Source organism: Arachis hypogaea, chromosome 13, assembly GCF_003086295.3.
Source record: "Arachis hypogaea cultivar Tifrunner chromosome 13, arahy.Tifrunner.gnm2.J5K5, whole genome shotgun sequence".
NCBI classification, from domain to species: Eukaryota; Viridiplantae; Streptophyta; class Magnoliopsida; order Fabales; family Fabaceae; genus Arachis; species Arachis hypogaea.
This window is the reverse complement of record NC_092048.1, coordinates 22398077-22418974: the sequence shown is the minus strand read 5'-3', so window position 1 is coordinate 22418974 and position 20898 is coordinate 22398077. Positions and strand designations below refer to the sequence as shown.

At 35.7% G+C, this 20898-nt stretch overlaps 1 protein-coding gene across 2 annotated transcripts; it reads left to right on the top strand.

Annotated features, from left to right (window-relative positions):
* Positions 1-17832: 17832 nt before the first annotated feature.
* On the top strand, positions 17833-20345 carry LOC112737667 (riboflavin synthase). 2 transcript variants are annotated; one of them, XM_025787654.3, is made up of 3 exons: positions 17833-18563; positions 19109-19376; positions 20026-20345. In XM_025787654.3, exons 1-2 carry the CDS (start codon positions 17955-17957, stop codon positions 19358-19360), a joined length of 861 nt encoding a protein of 286 aa, XP_025643439.1. In that variant the 5' UTR covers positions 17833-17954; the 3' UTR covers positions 19361-19376; positions 20026-20345. The 2 variants fall into 2 exon arrangements, with proteins under 2 accessions (XP_025643439.1, XP_025643441.1); XM_025787656.3 differs by having other exon boundaries at positions 19841-20345.
* The last annotated feature ends 553 nt before the right edge of the window (positions 20346-20898 follow it).

Genomic DNA, 20898 nt, shown 5'->3' with positions numbered 1-20898 from the left:
TATAAAGTTAATGTAAAAAAATAATGCAAAAAGCAAATTAAGATAGTGAGATCAAATATACGTGGAGAATTCTACGGGAGATATACTGAAAGTTGACAAGCACCTAAACCATTTGTAAAATATTTTCAAGAGTATGGTATTGTGGCATAATACATCATGCTTGGAATGCCAAATCAAAATGGTCTAGTTGAAAGAACAAATAGGATTTTACTGGATATCATGAGGAGTATGCTTAGCAATTCCGATCTTCCTTTATCTTTGTGGAGTGAAGCCCCTAAGATAATCGCGTATATATTAAATAGAGTTCCAGCTAAGGCAGTTGCTAAAACGTCATTTGAACTATGAAAATGTTAAAAATCTAGTTTGAATCGTATACGCATTTGGGGTTGTCCTGCTGAAGTTCGGGTTTATAATCCACAAGAAAAAAGTTAGACCCAATGACGATAAGTGCCTATTTTATAGGTTATGTAGAAAAGTCTAAGAGTTACAGGTTTAATTATCCCTCCCATTCAACTAAAATAGTTGAATCTAAAAATGCAATATTTTTAGAACATGATGTAAAAATTGGGAGAAATTATTCTCTTAAAGTTGTTGATAATGATAATATTTATAAAATTTCTCCATATACAAGAGTGATTGTTCAATACAATGTCCATACAGATAGTATCAATGTAGAACAATCTATTACTGATGTTCCACATCATGAAGATAATATTCTAGTAGATCATATGGTGGATGATCAAACTCTTCATAATAAAAATATTGTTCAAGAATATATTGTTCAAGAACAATCTCAAGAAAAAAGAGAACCTGTTATGCTACTACCTTTATAAGAGGTTAATGATGCAACATTAAAAAGATCAATTAGAATAAAAAATTTGTAATTTCTAGTGACTATGTAGTATATCTTGCGAAGTCTGATTATGATGTTTGTGATGAAAAAATCCAACAACGTTTTCACAAGCAATGAAAAGTCGTAATTCTAATTTATGACAAGATGCTATGAAGGATGAAATGAAATTTATGGTGGATAATCAAGTTTAGAATCTTGTAGAATCGCCTGATAGAAAAAAGGTCATTGGTTGTAAATGGGTCTCTAAGACAAAAAATGATTCATTAGGCAATATCGAGTGCTTCAAGGCTCGACTTATTGCCAAAGGATTTACTCAAAGGGAAAGAGTTGACTACAGAAAAATCTTTTTTTCTATTTTAAAGAAAGACTCTTTCCATGTCATTATAGTATCGGTAGCGCAATTTGACATGGAATTGCATCAAATAGATGTGAAAACAGCATTTCTTAATGAAAATTCGGAAGAAGAGATCTATATGAGACAACTTGAAGGGTTTATCTCAAGTGCTGGTAAGGAGTTAGTTTATTCGTTTAAAAGAGCAATGTATGATTGATAAACTCCATTTTATCGTTATAAATTGTGTTAAAAAGTATGTATTTTATCAACTCAATTACACAATTTTGGCTTAATTCATGGAGTTTTTTAATTATTGCTTCCAATGATCACATATGAAAAATATATTTTTTATGCTCTTAATCGTTGATTTATTAATTCTTTTTATGACATTTGATGCCGTGATCAATTTCGTTTAAGTGTTTTAAGGTGAAGGTACTTCAGTGGCTTCAAAGAATAAAAAAAAATGGAGCAAAGAAGTGAATTCAGAAAGCAATTTAGAGTGGAGTTTGCTGGAGTCTCACGCAAGCGTGCATTTCTCGCAAAGGCAAATTCCTCGTGTGGGCGAGCTTCCTTCGTGTGTGCGATGTTTCTGCGTGGACGACATTCTCCCGCGTGCGCGAGAATTATCCGTGTGCGCGAGAATTATCCGCGTGAGCGAAAAACCTCCACGTGCCTAGTTTAATTAAACACGTGCGTTTTTGTTTTGGGCTTCTAAAAATCCCCCAATTACTATATTCTGATGTATTTGGATGCTAAGAAGATGGGGAGAAGGACACACACTCAGACTACCATTTTTTACATTTTTCTTAGGTTTTAGTGGGATTCTAGAGAGAAGCTCTAACTTCTCTCTAGAATCCCTAGAGTTTTACTTAATTTTTTTGTTAGTTTTAAATTTTAGTCTTATTTAATTGTAGTTTTGATACTTGTTTTCTTATTCTTGCATTATAAGTCTCTTAGAATTTGGTGTTAGTTTGCTTTCTTCCATTTTGCTAATGATGAACTTGTGAATTCTTGATTTTCATTAATGTAGTTGATATTTTAAGTTTTATATATGCTTGTTTAACTTGTTATTATTAATTTCTTGCATTGGTTAGCTATAGTTTTTATTAATTCTTGTAATTTATTATATTTTACTTTCATACACACTAAGTGTTTGATAAAATGCTTGGACTAGTTATAGAGTAGATTTTCATTCTTGGTTTGAGATTGAGAATTTAGATGACCTTGAGTCATTGATGTCCGATATTGATTGGTGATTTATGGTTGTTAGTTAATCTTGTTTCCATTGATGCTAATCTTTTACTAATTCAATTAGTAAGTTAGTTAGGAATTATGAATTAGGATTAATTATGCCTATTTGACTTTTCTGAATGTATGGAGGTTGACGAAGTGGGATAGCTCTTCATAATTGTCATATTTGTGGTTAATGACAAGGATAGTGATCCTTGACTCTCAACTCTTGCCAAGATCTTTTCAGTATTTGAATTTACTTTCTTCTATTAGTTAATTGCTTTATAGCTTTTAGTCTAATTTCTCTTGCCATTTAGATATTGCTTTGTTCTTTAATTTCTTGTTATTTCAATTATTGTTAATTGCGAAACAAATCCTCGATTTTCTCATAGCTAATGATGTGCATTCGATTGTAATTTTTGGGAAGAACGACCCGGGATTAAATTTCTAGTATTTGATTTGAATTTGTGACACATATAACTAAACTTTGAAGAGCGTTGAATTTTGGTTTAGAGCTACAATAAAATTGAGCTTTTAAACTTATGAAATTCTAAATCGATATTTAGCCCTCATCAATGGTCTTAAGCAGGCTTTCCGATAATGGTATTTGAAGTTTGACGATGTGATTTTTTTATTTGGGTTCATTTAGAATATTTCTAATCAATATATACCAAAAGATTAGTGGAAGTAAGATCATATTTCTCATCTTATATGTGGATGACATTTTGCTTCCAACAAATGACTTGAAGTTGTTACATGAGGTAAAACAATTTATTTCTAGACATTTTGATATGAAAAATATGGATGATGTATCTTATGTTATTGGCATAAAGATTCAGAGATAAATATAAAGAAATTTTAGGTTTATTTCAGGAGACTTATATTAATAAAGTTCTTGAAAAATTTAAAATACAAAATCGTTCACCAAGAGTTGTACCTATTGTTAAACGCGACACGTTCTGCTTAGATCAATGTCCCAAAAATGAACTTAAAAAGAAACAGATGCAAAATATTTCTTATGCTTCAATTGTTGAAAGCCTAATGTATGCTTAGGTCTATACAAGACCTGGCATTGCTTTTGTTGTTGGCATGTTAGGAAGATATCAAAATAATATAAACATATTCATTGGAGAGTTGCAAAGGTCTTAAGGTATATCTTCAAGGAACCAAAGACTTCATACTTACATATAGACGAACCGCAATTTGAAAATTATTAGATACTCAGATTCAGACTTGGCGGGATGTGTTGATTCTAGATAGTTAACATCAGGATACATCTTTATGCTTGTTGATAGAGTAGTATCTTGGAAGAGTACAAAACAATCACTTGTAGCCACATCTACTATGGAGGTTGAGCTTATTACTTGTTTTGAGGCTACATCACATGGTGTTTGGTTGAAGAATTTCATCTCTGGACTTAAGATTATGGATTATATCTCTAAGCCATTAAGAATATATTGTGACAATTTAGCTGTTGTATTTATGACTAAAAATAATAGAAGTAATAGTAGAAGTAAGTACATCGACATTAAGTACTTAGCCATTAAAAATCGAGTTAGGTCTAAGGTGCAGATAGAGCATATTAGTACTAAATAGATGATAGTTGATTCTTTGACAAAAGGCATGCCACCAGAATTGTTTAAGGATCATGTTACTAGTATGGATTTATGTTCTGTAACATCGCTTATATGACTTATGTTGTATTATATGACATATTTCAATATGGAATTTTTTATTATTATTTGTTTTTTGAGTAAATGGTCAAATTGGTCCTTGAAAGATTATGCGATCTCTAATTTGATCTCCGAAATATTTTTTTAATCAAAATTGTCCTTGAAAAATTTAAAATTAATCACGTTAGTCTCTCCATCTATTCTACCGTTAACAACATTAATGTTTGCTGAATTGTCATGTTAACTTAACATATATAACATAACTATGTCAAATTAGTCCCCAAAGTCCACAAACCTAATTCCTAATTACTTCTCCAAATTCTTCAATAACGATGACACACTCATTCAAGACTTCACTCCCAGAATGAGAAACGGCTTTCAGTCCTTCTTCTACCTCTCTTCTTCTTTATCTTCTTCCAAAAAGCTTGATGTCAACAATAATGGTGGCACTCCAAAGGTCTCTGCAAGCACTTCATCAAGTTCGAGGTTGATGATCACCAAGCCTACTGCCACCAGGGAAAAGTGCATGGCGGCGGTTCATTCTTCTTCCCTGCAAGCACGTCTTCTTCTTATTGGGTTTCCTCCGATCATGGAAGGGTTAGAAGTTGGAGTAGTTGGGCATTTGCAAGTCCCATGAGAGCTTTCACCAGCAATAACAACAGAAGTGAGAAGGAAAGTGTTGTGAGAGAAGCAGGAATTACAACGGCGTCGTTTCATTCACTGCCTCTCACAGACTCACCCTGAAAAAGTGTCGTCGTTTTAATGCTGACCTGGAACTTAACGTGCTAGGTCAGCTTTTGTTAACGCCATCCACAATAAAATTAACAAAAGAACTAACGTGACTAAAATAAAATTTTTGGGGGACGGATTTGATTAAAAAAATCTTTCAGGAATTAAATTAAAGATCGCCTGATCTTTCAAGGACCAATTTGACTATTTACTCTTTGTTTCTCATTTGGTTAGTATATATGTGCATACATGATTGAAAATGATAAATAAAATTTAGTGAAGGACTTAGAATAAACTTTGGGCTTATTCATATAGAAATACCATATAAAGAGTTTATTCAATTAGGAGATATTACATTGTAATACATAGAAGGTAATACTTGATTAATGAAGGCCTACCGCTATAATTTGTGTAATTTGTCTTAATTGATTGAGCATAATATGTAGTTACAAACTAGAAGTAACAAATGTTAGACCAAGTGGGAGAATGTTAGAATTTTATTCTAATTGTGATCTAATTTGTTAATATAAAAATTAGTTTGAATGTTATTGTAATTATTAAAAAAATTATTAGTTTATTGGCAGTTGATTAGTTCTTTGATGCCTGATAGAGAGAACACAACTGTTCACAAAAAGTATAATTTAGGTTTTCAATTCTAATAATCATAATAGACATTTTAGTTCCATCCCAATTAGTAGTTCAAAAATTGAAAGTCCCAAATTTAAATTAATAATTATTAACAATGACTGGAGGTACATAAATTATTAATTTCATGAAATAACTAACATAAACTACAATGGATCAAATTCGAAAAAAGCACAAGTGAAGTAATTAGATCATCCTCCTTTAATTTAGTATAGGTTATCATTCCATTGATTAATTGGCCAAAAATTTTAGATATCACAATTTTTTTGTTATTATTTTCAAATATGAGAATGTGTGGTGTCAAACTTTGGAATGATGGACTCACCCTTCTCGCAGTGTACGAGATACTATTTTTTTATTTTTTTAAATTATTCCAAAAGCATATTGCTCAAAGTGAGAAGATTTTTTTACTTTTTAAAAATGTTTAAAATATTATCTCACTAATAGCGAGGAGGGAACTTTCAATTTTTTAAAATTTTAAGAAATCATCTCATCTTAATTGAGAAAAATGTTTAGTTTTTTTTCTTAATCACATTTTTTCTGTTAATTCATGAGCCTCTTATACTTTTATATTTCTCAATTGTTTACACTTTATAGGCATGCTCTTCTGATTCAGTACATAATACTAGAGATTCGTAATTATTTTATTAAAATTCTTACAAAGGCCAACTCTCCTAACATTTGACTATAACTTGCAGTCATTTCATTCTTGACCTCTAACTAATTTTGATGTACATAATATTATAGGTTTCGGTTAGATGCAAATCAAAATTGAAGGACTTAAAGTTAGTAGTCAACCGATTTCAGGGTATACTCCATTTAATTAATGAGTCAGTTTTTTTTTTTTCCTTTTCAAAATTTATTCTTTTAAAAGATGAAATTTTGGTCTTTCTGTACGCATGCAGACAAAAAAAAGGCAATTTGCAGCATGTTTACACTATTCCATCCCAATATCTCGCAATCTACGAGAAGCAGTATAACAGCATCATAAAGCACGTGTGTTTGATCATGGATGCGTGGCGGTTCAAGAGTATCTTATAATGGGCGAGATTGCAATGTTAGTTTTACGTTGATGATGAGAAGCACATCTCAGCATACACACGTTTATCTCATTACTGTCTCACTTATATGTACAACAGCAACAATAAAAAATTATAATAACTAATTGGGTTAAATACTTTTTTCGTTCCTAAGGTTTAGGGTGAAAATCAAATTCATCCCCGACCTTTTTTTTGTTATTAAAATCATCCTCAACGTTACAAAACGTTATAAAATCGTCATTTTCTACTTTAATTTTATTTTTTGACCAAATTACCCTTAACAATTAATAAAAATAATAAAAATAATATTAACAAAACAAAACAAAAACACCCCCAACACCCCAGTACCCCACCCTCATCCCCGATCTCCCTTCCCTGTTCCTTTCCCATCTCGTTCCTCCTACTATCTTCGAACTCCCCCCTCTCTAAGTCCCAATTCTTCTTCTCTCCTTGAACAAAAACTAAATTCAGCAACAGCAACAGTCAAATTCAACAACAGCAAATTCAGCAACAACAAATTCAGCATTTTCAGCCAATTCAACAACAACAACAATCACAAAATAAATCAACAGAAATTTTAAATTTAACAACAATTCAACAATCATCAACTACAACTTCAGAACCAAAATCAGCAACAGTAGAAATTTTTTATGTTCTTCAAAAATTAAAAAAAAAAAGAATGAATGAAAAGAGGAGAAAAGAAGTGACGGTGCGGAACCTACTGCTGCTGGCACTGTCGCAACTGTGGGTGATGGAGCTCGACGCTGACAAGAAGAGCTTTCTCTACAGTCCAATCTTCATCCGGCACACGGCCCGCGTGATCTTGCGCGTGGTTGAAGAGGATGCCGTTGCAGGTGAAGATCCTGTAGGCCTCGCGGTAATTGACAGTGTATCAGTGCACCGCGCACTTGGATGTAGCGTAAGGGGACTCGGGTGAAACGGTGTGGTCTCATCCTAAGGGGGTGGGGTGGACCCGAACATCTCCGAGGATCCCGCCTGGTAATACCAGATGTGCGAGCCCCCGGTGGTGGAGATGTGGGAGTGCATGGCCTCCAGAAGGCAGAGGGCCTCGGTGGCGAAGATGGTATAGTCGGGGATCTCGAAGGAGACGGCGACGTGGGACTAGGCGGCGAGGTTGTAGACCTCGTCGAGAAAGATGGTGTCGAGCCATCGGCGAAGAGAGAAGGCGTCGGAAAGGAGGGATTCGAAGAGAGTAGGAGGAAAGGGATGGGGAGAAAACTCAGGAAGAGAGATTGGGAATGAGGGTGGGGTACTGGGGTGTGGGGTGTGGGGTGTGGGGTGTGGGGTGGGGGTGGGGTGTTTTTGTTTTTATTTTTTTAATATTATTTTTATTATTTTTATTAATTGTTAAGGGTAATTTGGTCAAAAAAATAAAATTGAAGTAGAAAAGGACAATTTTATAACGTTTTGTAACGTTGAGGATGATTCTAATAACAAAAAAGGTCAGGGACGAATTTGATTTTCACCCCAAACCTTAGGGACGAAAAAAGTATTTAACCCATATTAATTTCTAGGATTAATCAGCTAAGTTTTTTTTAAAAGAAAAAATTAAATGAGTTAATCTAGAGCTGTCACTAGCTCAGTTTAACAGTTCCGTGATACTTAGGCTCTAATTCTCCAAACTTGGATAAAAAAAGTCACTTTTTTTAGAATAAAGTGACAAATAAATTTCTAAAAATTTTATACTTCATACATATTAATCCTTGAAAAAAAAATATCAATGAAGTCCTCAATAATAGCATACATGGACAAATTAGTTTAAATTAGGACCTTTCATTCTAATCATAAGGATTAATCTAAAGGTAATGTATCTACATTTTCTATTTTAGAGGACTTTATTAATACTTTTTTTTTAGAGATTAATTTATCTAAAGTGTAAATTTTCAGAGAATTTATTTATCATTTTATTTTTTTTTTAACATCCAATTGAATCGAAATCCTATAGGACAAACTCTAGAGCTATTTTTTCATTTTTTTCAACTTTGGCATCATAATTTTTGTCTTATCAAATAAATTATTTAAAAATTATCTTATTTTTTATTTCTTTCTATCCATCATTATTCAAGATTGACTAGAGGTCGACTGGGATAGTAAATCGTAGCCAATCAGTCAGCATGTTAAGGTCCACACGTTGTTTGTAATCGGTTAGGCATCGTTTGTTTATAAGTACAGAATATTGAGATAGGAACACAGAGACACAAAATTATATTTGACAAATGAGACATGGACATAGACATTATGTCCAGAGATATTAAATTGGTGTAACAGGAAGGACACAGAGACACTAACAAGGGACATAATATATTTTTTTCTTTTTTTATTCTTATTAATTTTTCATAATTATATATTTTATCATTATATTTTTCTTCTTAAAATTTTTGTATATAAAAAAATAATAGTAAATTGAACTTTCATAATTTGTTCTTTTTTATATTTAGTTTATCGCTAAACAAAATATAAAAACATTAATTTTTATATCATATCTTATCCTTTTTTCATAACTGTTAGCAGTAAAGCCAAGGCAAGCTGCAATTGAGTGACAACTAGGAAGTTAGTTACAAATAGAACTTACAAGAAGTCTCTAGAAGCAGTTAGTTACTCTGTTAGTTAGGTAAGACATTTACATCTCTAACTATATATATCAATGATAGCTGTAAAAGAAGGCTAGGCAAAATTCATTTTCTTCACTTCATAAAATATCTCAGATTGACTTTCTTCTCTTTCTCTCTGCCTTCTTTCTGTTCTTCATCTTATCTTCAACTCCGGCTTGATACCTCACATGGTATTAGAGCTGCTTCAGATTCATGGAACACGCTTCACAATTCACCACCACAATACCTTCAGGCACACCGAACCAAAATGTGTTCACTGCCTTCTCTGCAACCAAGCTCAATGAGAACAACTTTAAATCATGGAAGAAACAAGTCCTAGCATGCATCAAAGTCAACAAGCTGCAAGATCACCTCAATTCTGCAAAGATTTCAACAAGGTTTAGCTCAGAATTAGATCGAATAAATGAAATTGAAAGTCAAAGATACACAGAATGGGAGATTCAAGATCAATGGCTTGTCGCCTGGCTCATCGCGGTAATGGAGCCAAATTTTGTGAATCGAGTTGTTGAATGTGAGTACGCATGTCAGATCTGGTCCACACTAGAAGAATACTTTGTAGCATGAACGAAAACAATAATCAAACAATTAAAGACTCAGCTAAGAACGCTCAAGAAGCACGGGTCAACAGTAATGGAGTATATTTCAAAGATCAATCAAGTGGTAGATTCACTAAAAGCACTAGGTGCACCTCTCTCAAGAGAAGAATATATCGAATCAGCATTGGCAGGTCTTGGAGAAGAGTACAACACGTTTGTCACCGTTGCGATGGCAAGGATAGATCATACCACTGAAAGCAAGTTTGAAACACAACTCTTGACTCAAGAAGAGTTGATTGAGAGGTTCAGAAAAATTGAGCTAGGTTCAATACAAGAAAACATTGCTCAAAGTGGTGAGACTCAAAATGTAGCTCAAGGAAGAAACTATAACAGCCACAGCGGCAGAGGCAGTGGCTTCTGAAGCTCCAGAAACAGAGGCCAATTCAGAGGAGGACGGTCCTCATGGTGGCAAGGAAGTAGACCATAATGTCAACTCTGTGGCAAAATTGGCCACACAGTCGTCCAATGCTACCATCGCTTCGATCAGAACTTTATGAACCCTCACCTCCAACCCCTAAACATAGCTCAACCACCATCCCTTGCCTTTCACAACAACTCAAGCCCAAAACCCCTCAGCAGCAACAACAGTCCCCAACCACACTACAACCTACTCATCCCACTCCTCAGGTCCTTCTAACAGTGCCTTCATCAGTACCAGACACGGCATGGTACCCAGACTCGGGAGCTTCTCATCACATCACATATGATACAAGAAACCTAACCACAAGAACAAATTATGAGGGTACATAACAGGTCTTTGGAGGTAATGGCCAAGGTATGAAAATTAAGCATATTGGAAATATATTGATGCATGCATCATTATCAAATAGACCCTTTCAATTACAAAACCTGCTCCATGTCCCTAACATATCCAAAAACTTAGTAAGTGTAGCTAAGTTTGCATTAGATAACTGTGTGTATTTTGAATTCTGGCCTTACTTGTGCAATGTGAAATGCCAGATCTCCAAGAAAATCCTTCTTCAAGGACTGCTTAAAGAAGGCCTATACAAATTTGAGGGAGTTCAAATTGTTCCAAGAACCCTCAGCCTCATTAATCACAGTACCCCAACCTGCTACAATACAATTACCCTCCCTCACACAAAAGAAAACCACACAACCAATCCCTCTATTACACAAGCCACCGGACCTTACCCACTCATGCCCCCCCTCCACATCACCATCCATATCAGTACCTACTGTTGCAAAAAGTTCAAAAGAAAACACTTTCCTTCACACTAATACAATCCACACAACCAATCCCTCCATCCCAGTTGTGACACATTCCCAAACCACCAATTCCAACCCCCTTACCCCTCTCAAATTCTCATCCATACCAGCAACTATTACACCAGAAAAACCAAATAAAGTCACAATTACCCACACCAACCCACAACCAACACCAAAACCAACACAGCCACAAGACAAACCATCAAACAATCACAGTCCAGTTCAACAAGCAAGGAAAGAAACAGAATCATACTTTCCTAGTGATATGTCTCCAAATAGTATAAATGTAAATAAACTAGCTAGGGATGCAAATGTCTTAGAAGCAAGTGTACTATTAGCTTGTAAGAATTTAAGTCCTACTGCACAATTGTGGCACAGAAAATTTGGCCACCCATCTAAAAAAGTCACCTCTATTGTAATGAAACAGTGCAATGTCACTGACAACAATCCTAGCAATAAACATAGTTTTGAAACCTCATTGTGTCATGTTTGTTGTATTAGCAAAATTCATCAATTACCTCATTTTGATTCACATACCAGTTATGCACTTTTAGATCTAATCTTCTCTGACCTTTGGGGACCTTTACCCGTGTATAGTAGAACTGGTTGCAGGTACTACATCTGCTTCATCGGTACAAGTACAAGATACTCCAGCATCTACCTGCTACAAACAAAAGAACAAGCTTTTGATGCATTCCAAAAGAACAAGGCAGCAATGGAACTCAAAACAGGACTGAAGATAAAAGCCTTGCAAATTGACAATAGAAAGGAATACCTCTCTACAGCCTTCACCCAATACCTTGAAACCAATGGCATCCAACACAGACTTACTTGCCCTTACTCCCACCAACAAAATGGAAAAGTAGAAAGAAAGCACAGACACATCACAAAAACTACCCTAATCCTCTTAGCCCAAGCAACCCTTCCTTTAACCTTTTAGGGTGAAGCATCCCTCTCAGCCACCTATCTCATCAATTTACTACCAAATCCAAAGTTGAATAACATTTCTCCGTATGAAGCTCTCACCAAAACTAAACCTGACTACAGCTTTCTTAAACCTTTTGGATGTACCTATTATCCTCTCCTAAAACCCTACAACCAAACCAAATTCAGCCACAGATCCCAAAAATGTATCTTTCTTGGCTATGCCCCAAATCACAAGGGATACATCTGCCTTTCTCCAACTGGCAGAGAATACACCTCAAGGGATGTCATCTTCAATGAACAAGAGTTCCCCTACAACCAACTCTTCCTTTCTCAAACCAACCCGAGCCCAGCTACCCAAACCTCCCTACCCCTGGTCTATCTACCCCTAGCTGGCACTCTAGCACCACTACCAACTCACACTATCCCACAGCCTCCCCTGACCACCTCACCCCAACCCCCCAGCCCTCCTTTACCTTTGCATTCATCACATGATACTTCCAATATAATTAATATAATACCTGAATCATTATCTGCTTTACCTATCTCTTTGCCTGATAATTCTGTTTCTAACACTACTGTTGCTGCTAATGCTTCTGCTAGTGCCTCCTCTACTTCTCCAGGTGCTCTCGTACTGCCACTCCCCCCTCCTCCTGCTGCTGCTGTTAACCAGCATCCGATGTAGACTCGCAGCAAAATAGGAAGCCTCAAACCTAGAACCTATGCAGTAGTGCTTGCCACCCCTGTCTCTAGTCTCACTGATGACCTTACTCATTCTCTGCCTCATTCTGTCCAACAAGCTCTAGCCACTCCCCATTGGAAGCAAGCTATGCAAGAGGAGTATAGCGCTCTGATGCACAATAGCACCTGGCAACTCGTTCCCCAACCCCCACCACACACTGCACCAGTGATTGGCTCCAAGTGGGTGTTCTGGATCAAGAAGCACCCAGATGGCACCATTCAGAAATACAAGGCCCGGCTCGTTGCAAAGGGCTTCCACCAGCGAGAAGAGGTTAACTATGACCAAGTGTTCAGCCCCGTCATCCGTCCGCCCACAGTCTGGGTCATGCTCAGCCTAGCACTCTCCAAGGGGTGGCCCATTCGGCACTTCGACTTCAACAATGCGTTCCTAAATGGCGACTTACAGGAGACCGTTTTCATGTCTCAACCTGAAGGATTCATCTCTCTTGCTCAACCCCATCATGTCTGCAAGCTCCAGAAATCCCTATATGGCTTGAAGTAAGCCCCCCGTGCGTGGTTCATCAAGCTGAAGGAAACCCTAAATCGACTTGGCTTCACCAACACCAAATCGGATACCTCACTCCTCACCAGATTCTCGCACTCCTCTGTCATCTATGTTTTGGTGTATGTGGACGATATTCTGGTTACTGGGTCATCCCAAGTTGAAATCTATGACCTAATTGTGCAGCTGAATGCGGTGTTTGCACTCAAGGATTTAGGGAAAATGAGCTACTTCTTGGGCATTGAAGCTATGAAATTCAATGACAGTGACATACTTATATGCCAAACCAAGTACATTAAGGACCTCCTTACCAAAGCGGGAATGCGCGACGCCAAAGCCGTACCAACACCCATGGTCTCCAATCTCAAGCTATCAGCTCATGGTGAGGATGTCCACCACAACCTAGCGCTGTACAGATCCATAGTTGATGGCCTCCAATATGCCACAATCACCAGACCCGAAATCACCTTTGCCGTGAACAAAGTCTCTCAGTTTATGCACACCCCTTTGAAAAGCCACTGGAAAGCAGTTAAGCGTATCCTACGATACCTGGCAGGAACAATAGACTATGGCCTAATGCTTCAAAGAACTAATGAATGTCAAATCTATGGTTTCAGTGATTCAGATTGGGACAGTGACATTGATGACAGAAAATCTACCAGTGGATTCTGTGTCTTCCTAGGTCCAAACCTGGTCTCATGGTCAAGCAGAAAGCAAAAATGCAGTCTCAAGAAGCTCCACAGAGGCAGAGTATCGAGGGCTAGCTGCAGGCTTGACTGAAATCCTCTGGATCTAAAACTTGATGAGTGAAATGAAAATCTCATGCTCCACCACACCAAATCTCTACTGTGACAGCCAAAGTGCAGTCCTAATGGCTGCAAACCCAGTTTTGCATAGCAAGAGCAAACATTTTAAACTTGACCTATATTTTGTAAGAGATCATGTAGCACAAAAGAAGGTCAACATACTGCACATCTCCTCTCAAGACCAAATAGCTGATAGCTTCACCAAACCCACCTCCAGTCTTAACTTCCTCAAATTCAGATCCAAACTCAGAGTTACACAACGAGTGCCAGTCAACAACAATTCTAACAAGAGCATCACCTTCAATGAAAATCCTAAGGAACAAAGTAGTAGGGTTGATGTTAGCAGTAAAGCCAAGGCAAGCTGCAATTGAGTGACAGCTAGGAAGTTAGTTACAAATAGAACTTACAAGAAGTCTCTAGAAGCAGTTAGTTACTCTGTTAGTTAGCTAAGACATTTACATCTCTAACTATATGTATCAATGACAACTGTAAAAGAAGGCTAGGAAAAATTCATTTTCTCCACTTCACAAAATATCTCAGATTAGCTTTCTTCTCTTTCTCTCTGCCTTCTCTCTGTTCTTCATCTTATCTTCAACTCTGGCCTGATACCTCACAATAACCAAACGCAGTCTTAATAATTGTCTAAAGGCGATCGATGTCGTCCAATAAGTGGTTTGGGTCTTTAAATAATTTAGAAGTACTTCATAAATTATCGAACCATAACTCTCCAATTTAAGGACTATTGTAATTTAAGGCCAATTGAAATCTTTTTAAAAGACGAGTTTAATGAAGAATTAAGATTTCAGAATACAAATTTAAAATTTATCCTAAAACCAAATTGACACCTTTTATTATAGCAAGCAACATATTAAAACCAAGAGGACATGCTTTCAAGTTCAAAAAATATTTATGAAAATATTTTTTCTATTAAAATTAATTTTTTTTTAAATAATACATAATAATGACATTTATTTGTCTCATATTATTAAATTTGATCTCATTATATTAAATTGTTACAAAAATTCTTTTATTGTCATAATATATATAATTTGTCTTTACAATCGAAATTTTTTAGGTCCGTCATTATATAAAATATAGAAGTACATAAAATGTAGCTCTAAAACATGATTAAGTATATTGTAGAGTGATGTATTTTCATATGCTTAGGGTGACTCTAATTTTAGAGTTGAACACATCCAAAGTCGCCAACCACACCATATCAACTACCAATGCATCAACCATTAAACGCCTAGCTACCAAGCTATCTATTTTAGAAGAAACTAAGCCATCACATTTAAAGTTAATTCTCAAATATTGAAAGTATGTCATCAACTTCAAATACAAAAAAATCATGTAAAAATATTAAAATAATTCAATAATTTTTGTGCACACAACTAATCTGAAAACCATTTTAAAGTTTAACTCGTATCTAAAGAAGTTTGCACAAAATTTTTTCCATTGAAGATTCCAAACTTTGGACACAAAATCCTACCTACAGGTGCAAGTGACAATTTTTGGGGAGCTATTCCATTATGGTACACATGCAAGTAGACAATTCAAAAAATATAAAAAGTATTATCATACCATGTACAAAGAGATTCTTGCTATTAAAAAAGGCATTAAGAAATTCAATTTTCATCTCAACTCTTATCACTTCATTATTGAAATGGATAATATTTCTTTTCCATTAATGCTTGATGCCACAAAGAAGATCTACTAGATGCACATTTCATGCTATAAAAAGATTGATTCTCTCGCTATAAATTCACCATAAAATATATCAAAGGGAATTAGAAACATCTTAGCTGATATTTCTCTCCAAACCAACTAAAGATCTCTCAAAAAAATCATTTTACATTCTCATTATGAGTTTATTTTTCATTTACCAAGTTCTTTTTCTAAACTACAAACAAATAAACAAAACAAACAGAAGTTAATAGCAGGATTTATCTATCCTAAAACCACACTAAAAGTCTTTGTCCTTGCAAGAACATGCTTATTCTACTAGTTTCATAAATTACTTCTTGTCACAAAATCCAAAATAATTTTGCATGAATATTATTTATTGCACTATTTCTATCATTTGAGGACCAATTACTGGAGAAATAATGCGGTACATTTTGATGCTCTAAATTGAGTTCACCTGTGCTATTGTCTTGACTATTTATTTAATCTACAGGCTATTGTGTGATAAAGCCTAAAAAAACTCCTATCTAATCCAAATACACACAATGTTCACACTCCTTACTATGTGTAAGGTGAAAATTTACGACATGATTAATTGCCATAAGATTTGAAATGCGACATCCAGAAATAGACAAATTCTTTCGCGTTAAAGCAGCAATTTCATTATAAACCACAAGAAGATCACCTTTGTACAAAAAATAATATCAAAATTGTAGGCTATTCTATATGTGACCTACTGATGAAAAGGCTGCTCTGAATGATCTCGCCAAATATCTAATGCGTCAAGATCAACCCAGTGTTTACTTTGAATTTGATGTTATTGAAGGACTGTCAATCTCTTCACAAACATTGGCTTCTTCCTCATCGACTCCACCAATGACATTGTATCGATTTTAGAGTAATTTATGACATCTAGAATCACTAATAGATTTGGTGAATATTCTTTTTGCATTTCCCAAGATTCAGAACCGTAGGAAGGACCATTGGCACCAAATTCATATGAAATCCAAGATGAAGACTCTAGACGACTTTATGTTGTTCCTCTAAATTCTACTCACGTTGATGCCTACGTTGATATAGACATCAACGATGATAAAGAAGGATTAGAGCAACTAGATAGGCTACAACATTTCTCTTGTGTAGATGATCTTAGGTTCTATGATACTTCTTTCTATTAGGAGTATGAATCCATCTATGGACGGTAAAAGAAATTTACCGCTTCTACTGATAGTACTGTATAATAAAATATTAAAATATGTTGTGAAAAGATAAATGTATGTGATATTTGTTCTCATCTACCTTTAATAAAGTTAGATAAGGCTTACTCTTATTTGTTATGTATCTAGGTTCTAAGGTTGATCAAATACATGTCTTTTGTTATTTTTATTTATAGATTTTTGGTTGATTTTCTTATCTCTAAACTCCTCTGTAAAAGAAGACCTCTTATAATGCTTAAGGCAACTTAGCGTGTGATAATATATATTGTGAAATATTTTGCCATGACTATGTTCTAAATTTTTCTCTTATTATGCTCTTAGCTTGCTTTTTTCATAGAATCACGCTAATTAGAAAATGAAACAAACTAGATCCATGAAAATTTCTCAAGTGGAGAAAAAGAGATTACTATAAAATAACACATAGATTGAACTTTTTTAATAACATTTTTCTCAATCTGTTATTTAGTGTTTTATGAGATAGGTTTCTGTGTTATTTCAATCTTTCTAAATATTAGAGATTCACTCCCGTGACATCAGAATCTACATTATTCTTTTTCTACCACTTTTAATATAAAACAAATTTTTAATTTTAAATACTCTATATCAATAATTTAATTTTAATATATTGATAATATAAAATATTTTATATAATTATTTAATTATATTTATTTTTTTTAATGATCATTTACATAAATAATATATTAGATAATTATTTTTATTAATATAATATTACATAATTAAATATATTTATATAAGTGTTTTTTCGTGTATTAAAATTAAATTCTTATTAATTAATTTGAGTTGATCAGATGATCAATTCATTCGTCTATTTAAAAGTGTTGTGGGTTCAAATTTTATTTTGTGCATGCAAGGATAAATTTTTAAATAAAATTTAGGTCTGCAATGAATGAATCCTTGACGGGTTGAAGGGTACTTTAGACAAAAAAAAAAGGTTAAATTTTTACTTTTAATAGTAAATGATTTTTTCCCTCCTTTGCGAACTTATTATTCTGAGGTAGTTTCCCAAAGTGCGGTGTTCTTGCTGTTTGTTTTCCCTTGGCCTCCAGTAGGAAATAAAGAACCAAACAAATAAAGCAGTACACTTGAGCCAACAGAACATGGCAACGCAAATGGCGGCAGCAGCAGTAGTTCCATCTTCTATTGTCTCCACATCCACAACCCCCAAAATCACAGCATCAACATACACCTCTCTCCTCCTTTCCAAAGCCCATCACCATCGCCGCCTCGCGTTCAATCCAATCTTAAAACCCTCCCCACTCCGCCTCACGTTCCTCCCCAATAAACTCAGATCCACCCTCCCCCTCCGCCGCACCAATGCCACCGCACCTCAAACTCGATGCCTCTTCACCGGCATCGTTGAAGAATTGGGAACCGTCAAGCAACTCGGCAAGGCCCCACACGGTGGCTTCGACATGGTAATTGCGGCCAAGACCGTTCTTGAGGGCGTTAACCTCGGCGACAGCATCGCCGTTAACGGAACCTGCCTCACCGTAATGGAGTTCGACGCCAATACGTTCACCGTTGGCTTGTCACCGGAGACTCTGAGGAAGACCTCTCTGGAGGAGCTGCAGAGCGGGTCGCTGGTCAACCTGGAGCGGGCGTTGACCCCTACGAGCCGCATGGGCGGGCACTTCGTCCAAGGTCACGTGGATGACACGGGTATCATATTCTCGAAGGTTCCTGAAGGTGATTCGCTTTGGATCAAGGTAAAAAGTTAGTTAGGCAGTTATGCCACCGTGGACAATCAATACTATATTGAAAGCATGTAATCATAATTATTCACTTCAATTTATAGTGTTGAAATATTCTATAAAAATAAAGAACCTGTGATTGTAATCTAGTATGGGTTAAATGTACTCAAGGAGCATGAATCTACCGTTTATATGGCTTGACTTTCTGTTGGCAAGAATTCTGTCTCATACTCCAAATATTGAGATATTGAAGATGCATTCCGTTCTATCTGTATATTTTTTACGAGAAGTGTTTTGTGGCACAAAGAAACCTTACTCGAATAGTTAGGAATGCATTATTAACCATAGTGCTCATCATCATGTGTAGAAGTAAAAATGGCAATTATCAGTGTTTAAAATTTTCATGTGTTATATTAACGAATTATTGAGTAGTTTTGCTTCTTCGTTGTGTTGGTGTTGTGTTGGTAATGGTTTGCAGTTTTATCCAATTTCACATATATAAACATGGTAGCGAGAGTGATGGGATGATTTTAAAAAATATATACTGGTACTGATAGTAGGTAAAGGCTGAGAAGGAGTTGCTGAAGTATGTGGTGCCAAAAGGATTTATTGCAGTGGACGGGACGAGTTTGACGGTGGTGGATGTAAATGATGGAGAAGGATGGTTCAATTTCATGCTTGTGGCGTACACGCAGCAGAAGGTGGTTATTCCATTGAAGGAAGTTGGCCAGAAGGTGAACCTGGAGGCTGACATTCTTGGGAAGCAAGTGGAGAGGCTACTCAGTGGATACATTAGCATTTGGAGCTCTTGATGCAACTCCTGAAAAGGTAACAATGCTAATGCCGCTCTGCTTTGTGCTTGAGTGTCTTGTTTTTCCATAATGAATAATAGCTAAGAAATTTGGATGCGTTGGTGGAAAAAATGTTAGACCCTCAGAGTATGCTTGGAAAAAAAAAAAATTCCCCTTTCTATAATACTCTAAAGACAAAAGGAGTATTTTTGCACTACCAATTCAGCTTTGTAAGTCATTCGTATTACTTTCTATTTCCTAATTGCTATTGATGTTGGTACACTTTTAATGCTAAAGAACAAGGGAGGGTAATTGTGTTTTCTTTAGTTCTTAGTGTGATTGTTTGCGCTGTTGTGCTGGAAGGAAATGAAATTATCTTGTTTGTTGTTGAATGCTGAATATTTTCATTCAGTTGTTCTGGCAAAGTCAGGGATGCATCGATGCATAAATAAGTATCAAACTGGAAATAATGTTGTATGCTATTTCTGTTATTTTTCGTAGAGTCCGTGTGCAATGCTAGACATGAATTATCGGGGAGCTTATGACGTATTTCTATAGACTATAGTCTATGGTCCAAAGGCAGTAAAAGATCTCGCGCTGAACTGAATTGATACACGATTATGATATATGATAATTGATTGTGGTTTTCTTTTCATCTTTGTGACTAATTTCTAAAATTTGACCAGCACTGCTGCGCTACATAATTGCCTTGCCAAAAACAATGTGGAGGGCACATGCGACCATCAAGTTTGTATATCCTACTGATTCTGCTGGGGTAATAGTAATTTGTTGCCGCTCAGATTTCTGAGCCATGGGACACACTTGCGGTCAAGTTTACTGTTGTCTCTGCTCATAGTATCATTAGGTTCTTGGTTGATTATCTCATATTTTACTCTGGAAATTTTTTTCAGATTCAACTGTATAATTTGCATTATTTATTGATTGAGATGCTGAGAGAGATAAAAATTCTTCATGATTAAACTTCAATTTTAAGAGTTATGACTTATGACGACGGTCTTGTATGATTTTCTGGTTTTCATGGCTTGGGTGTGGTACAACTTTTGTAGTTATTGTGGGATTAGGTCATTAGGATACGGGCTTACGGCAGTACAGAAATAATTGGGTCTCATGAGTTATTGAGTTTTGGGTGTTATTTTTTTTTCACGGTATCCCCCAACCCGACAGGTCAAAGACTAATCCGTCGCGAATCTGAGCTCCATTTAAGGGTCTGTTGCTGGCCAATGAGTTACTGTATGCACAAGGCGGGATTCGAATCACCCGACACTTGCTTAAGCGGACGAGTGAGCTGATCAACCCAAGTTTTGGGTGTTTCTTTTTTTTTTGTGGTTATCCACGGTATTTTTAGCTCGACAGGACAAGGACTAATATTAGTGGGGCTTATCATGTTAGTCCAATATGCAATGGGCCCTAATCCTAAAGCCAATTTTATTTCTGCATTTGGGTCACTAAAGTCTAGGTAAAGGATGACAAGGTAAATTAGCAGTGGGGTGACAAATGTGCTGCAGCCTGCCGGCTTGGCCCGCTTAACCCACCAAAAG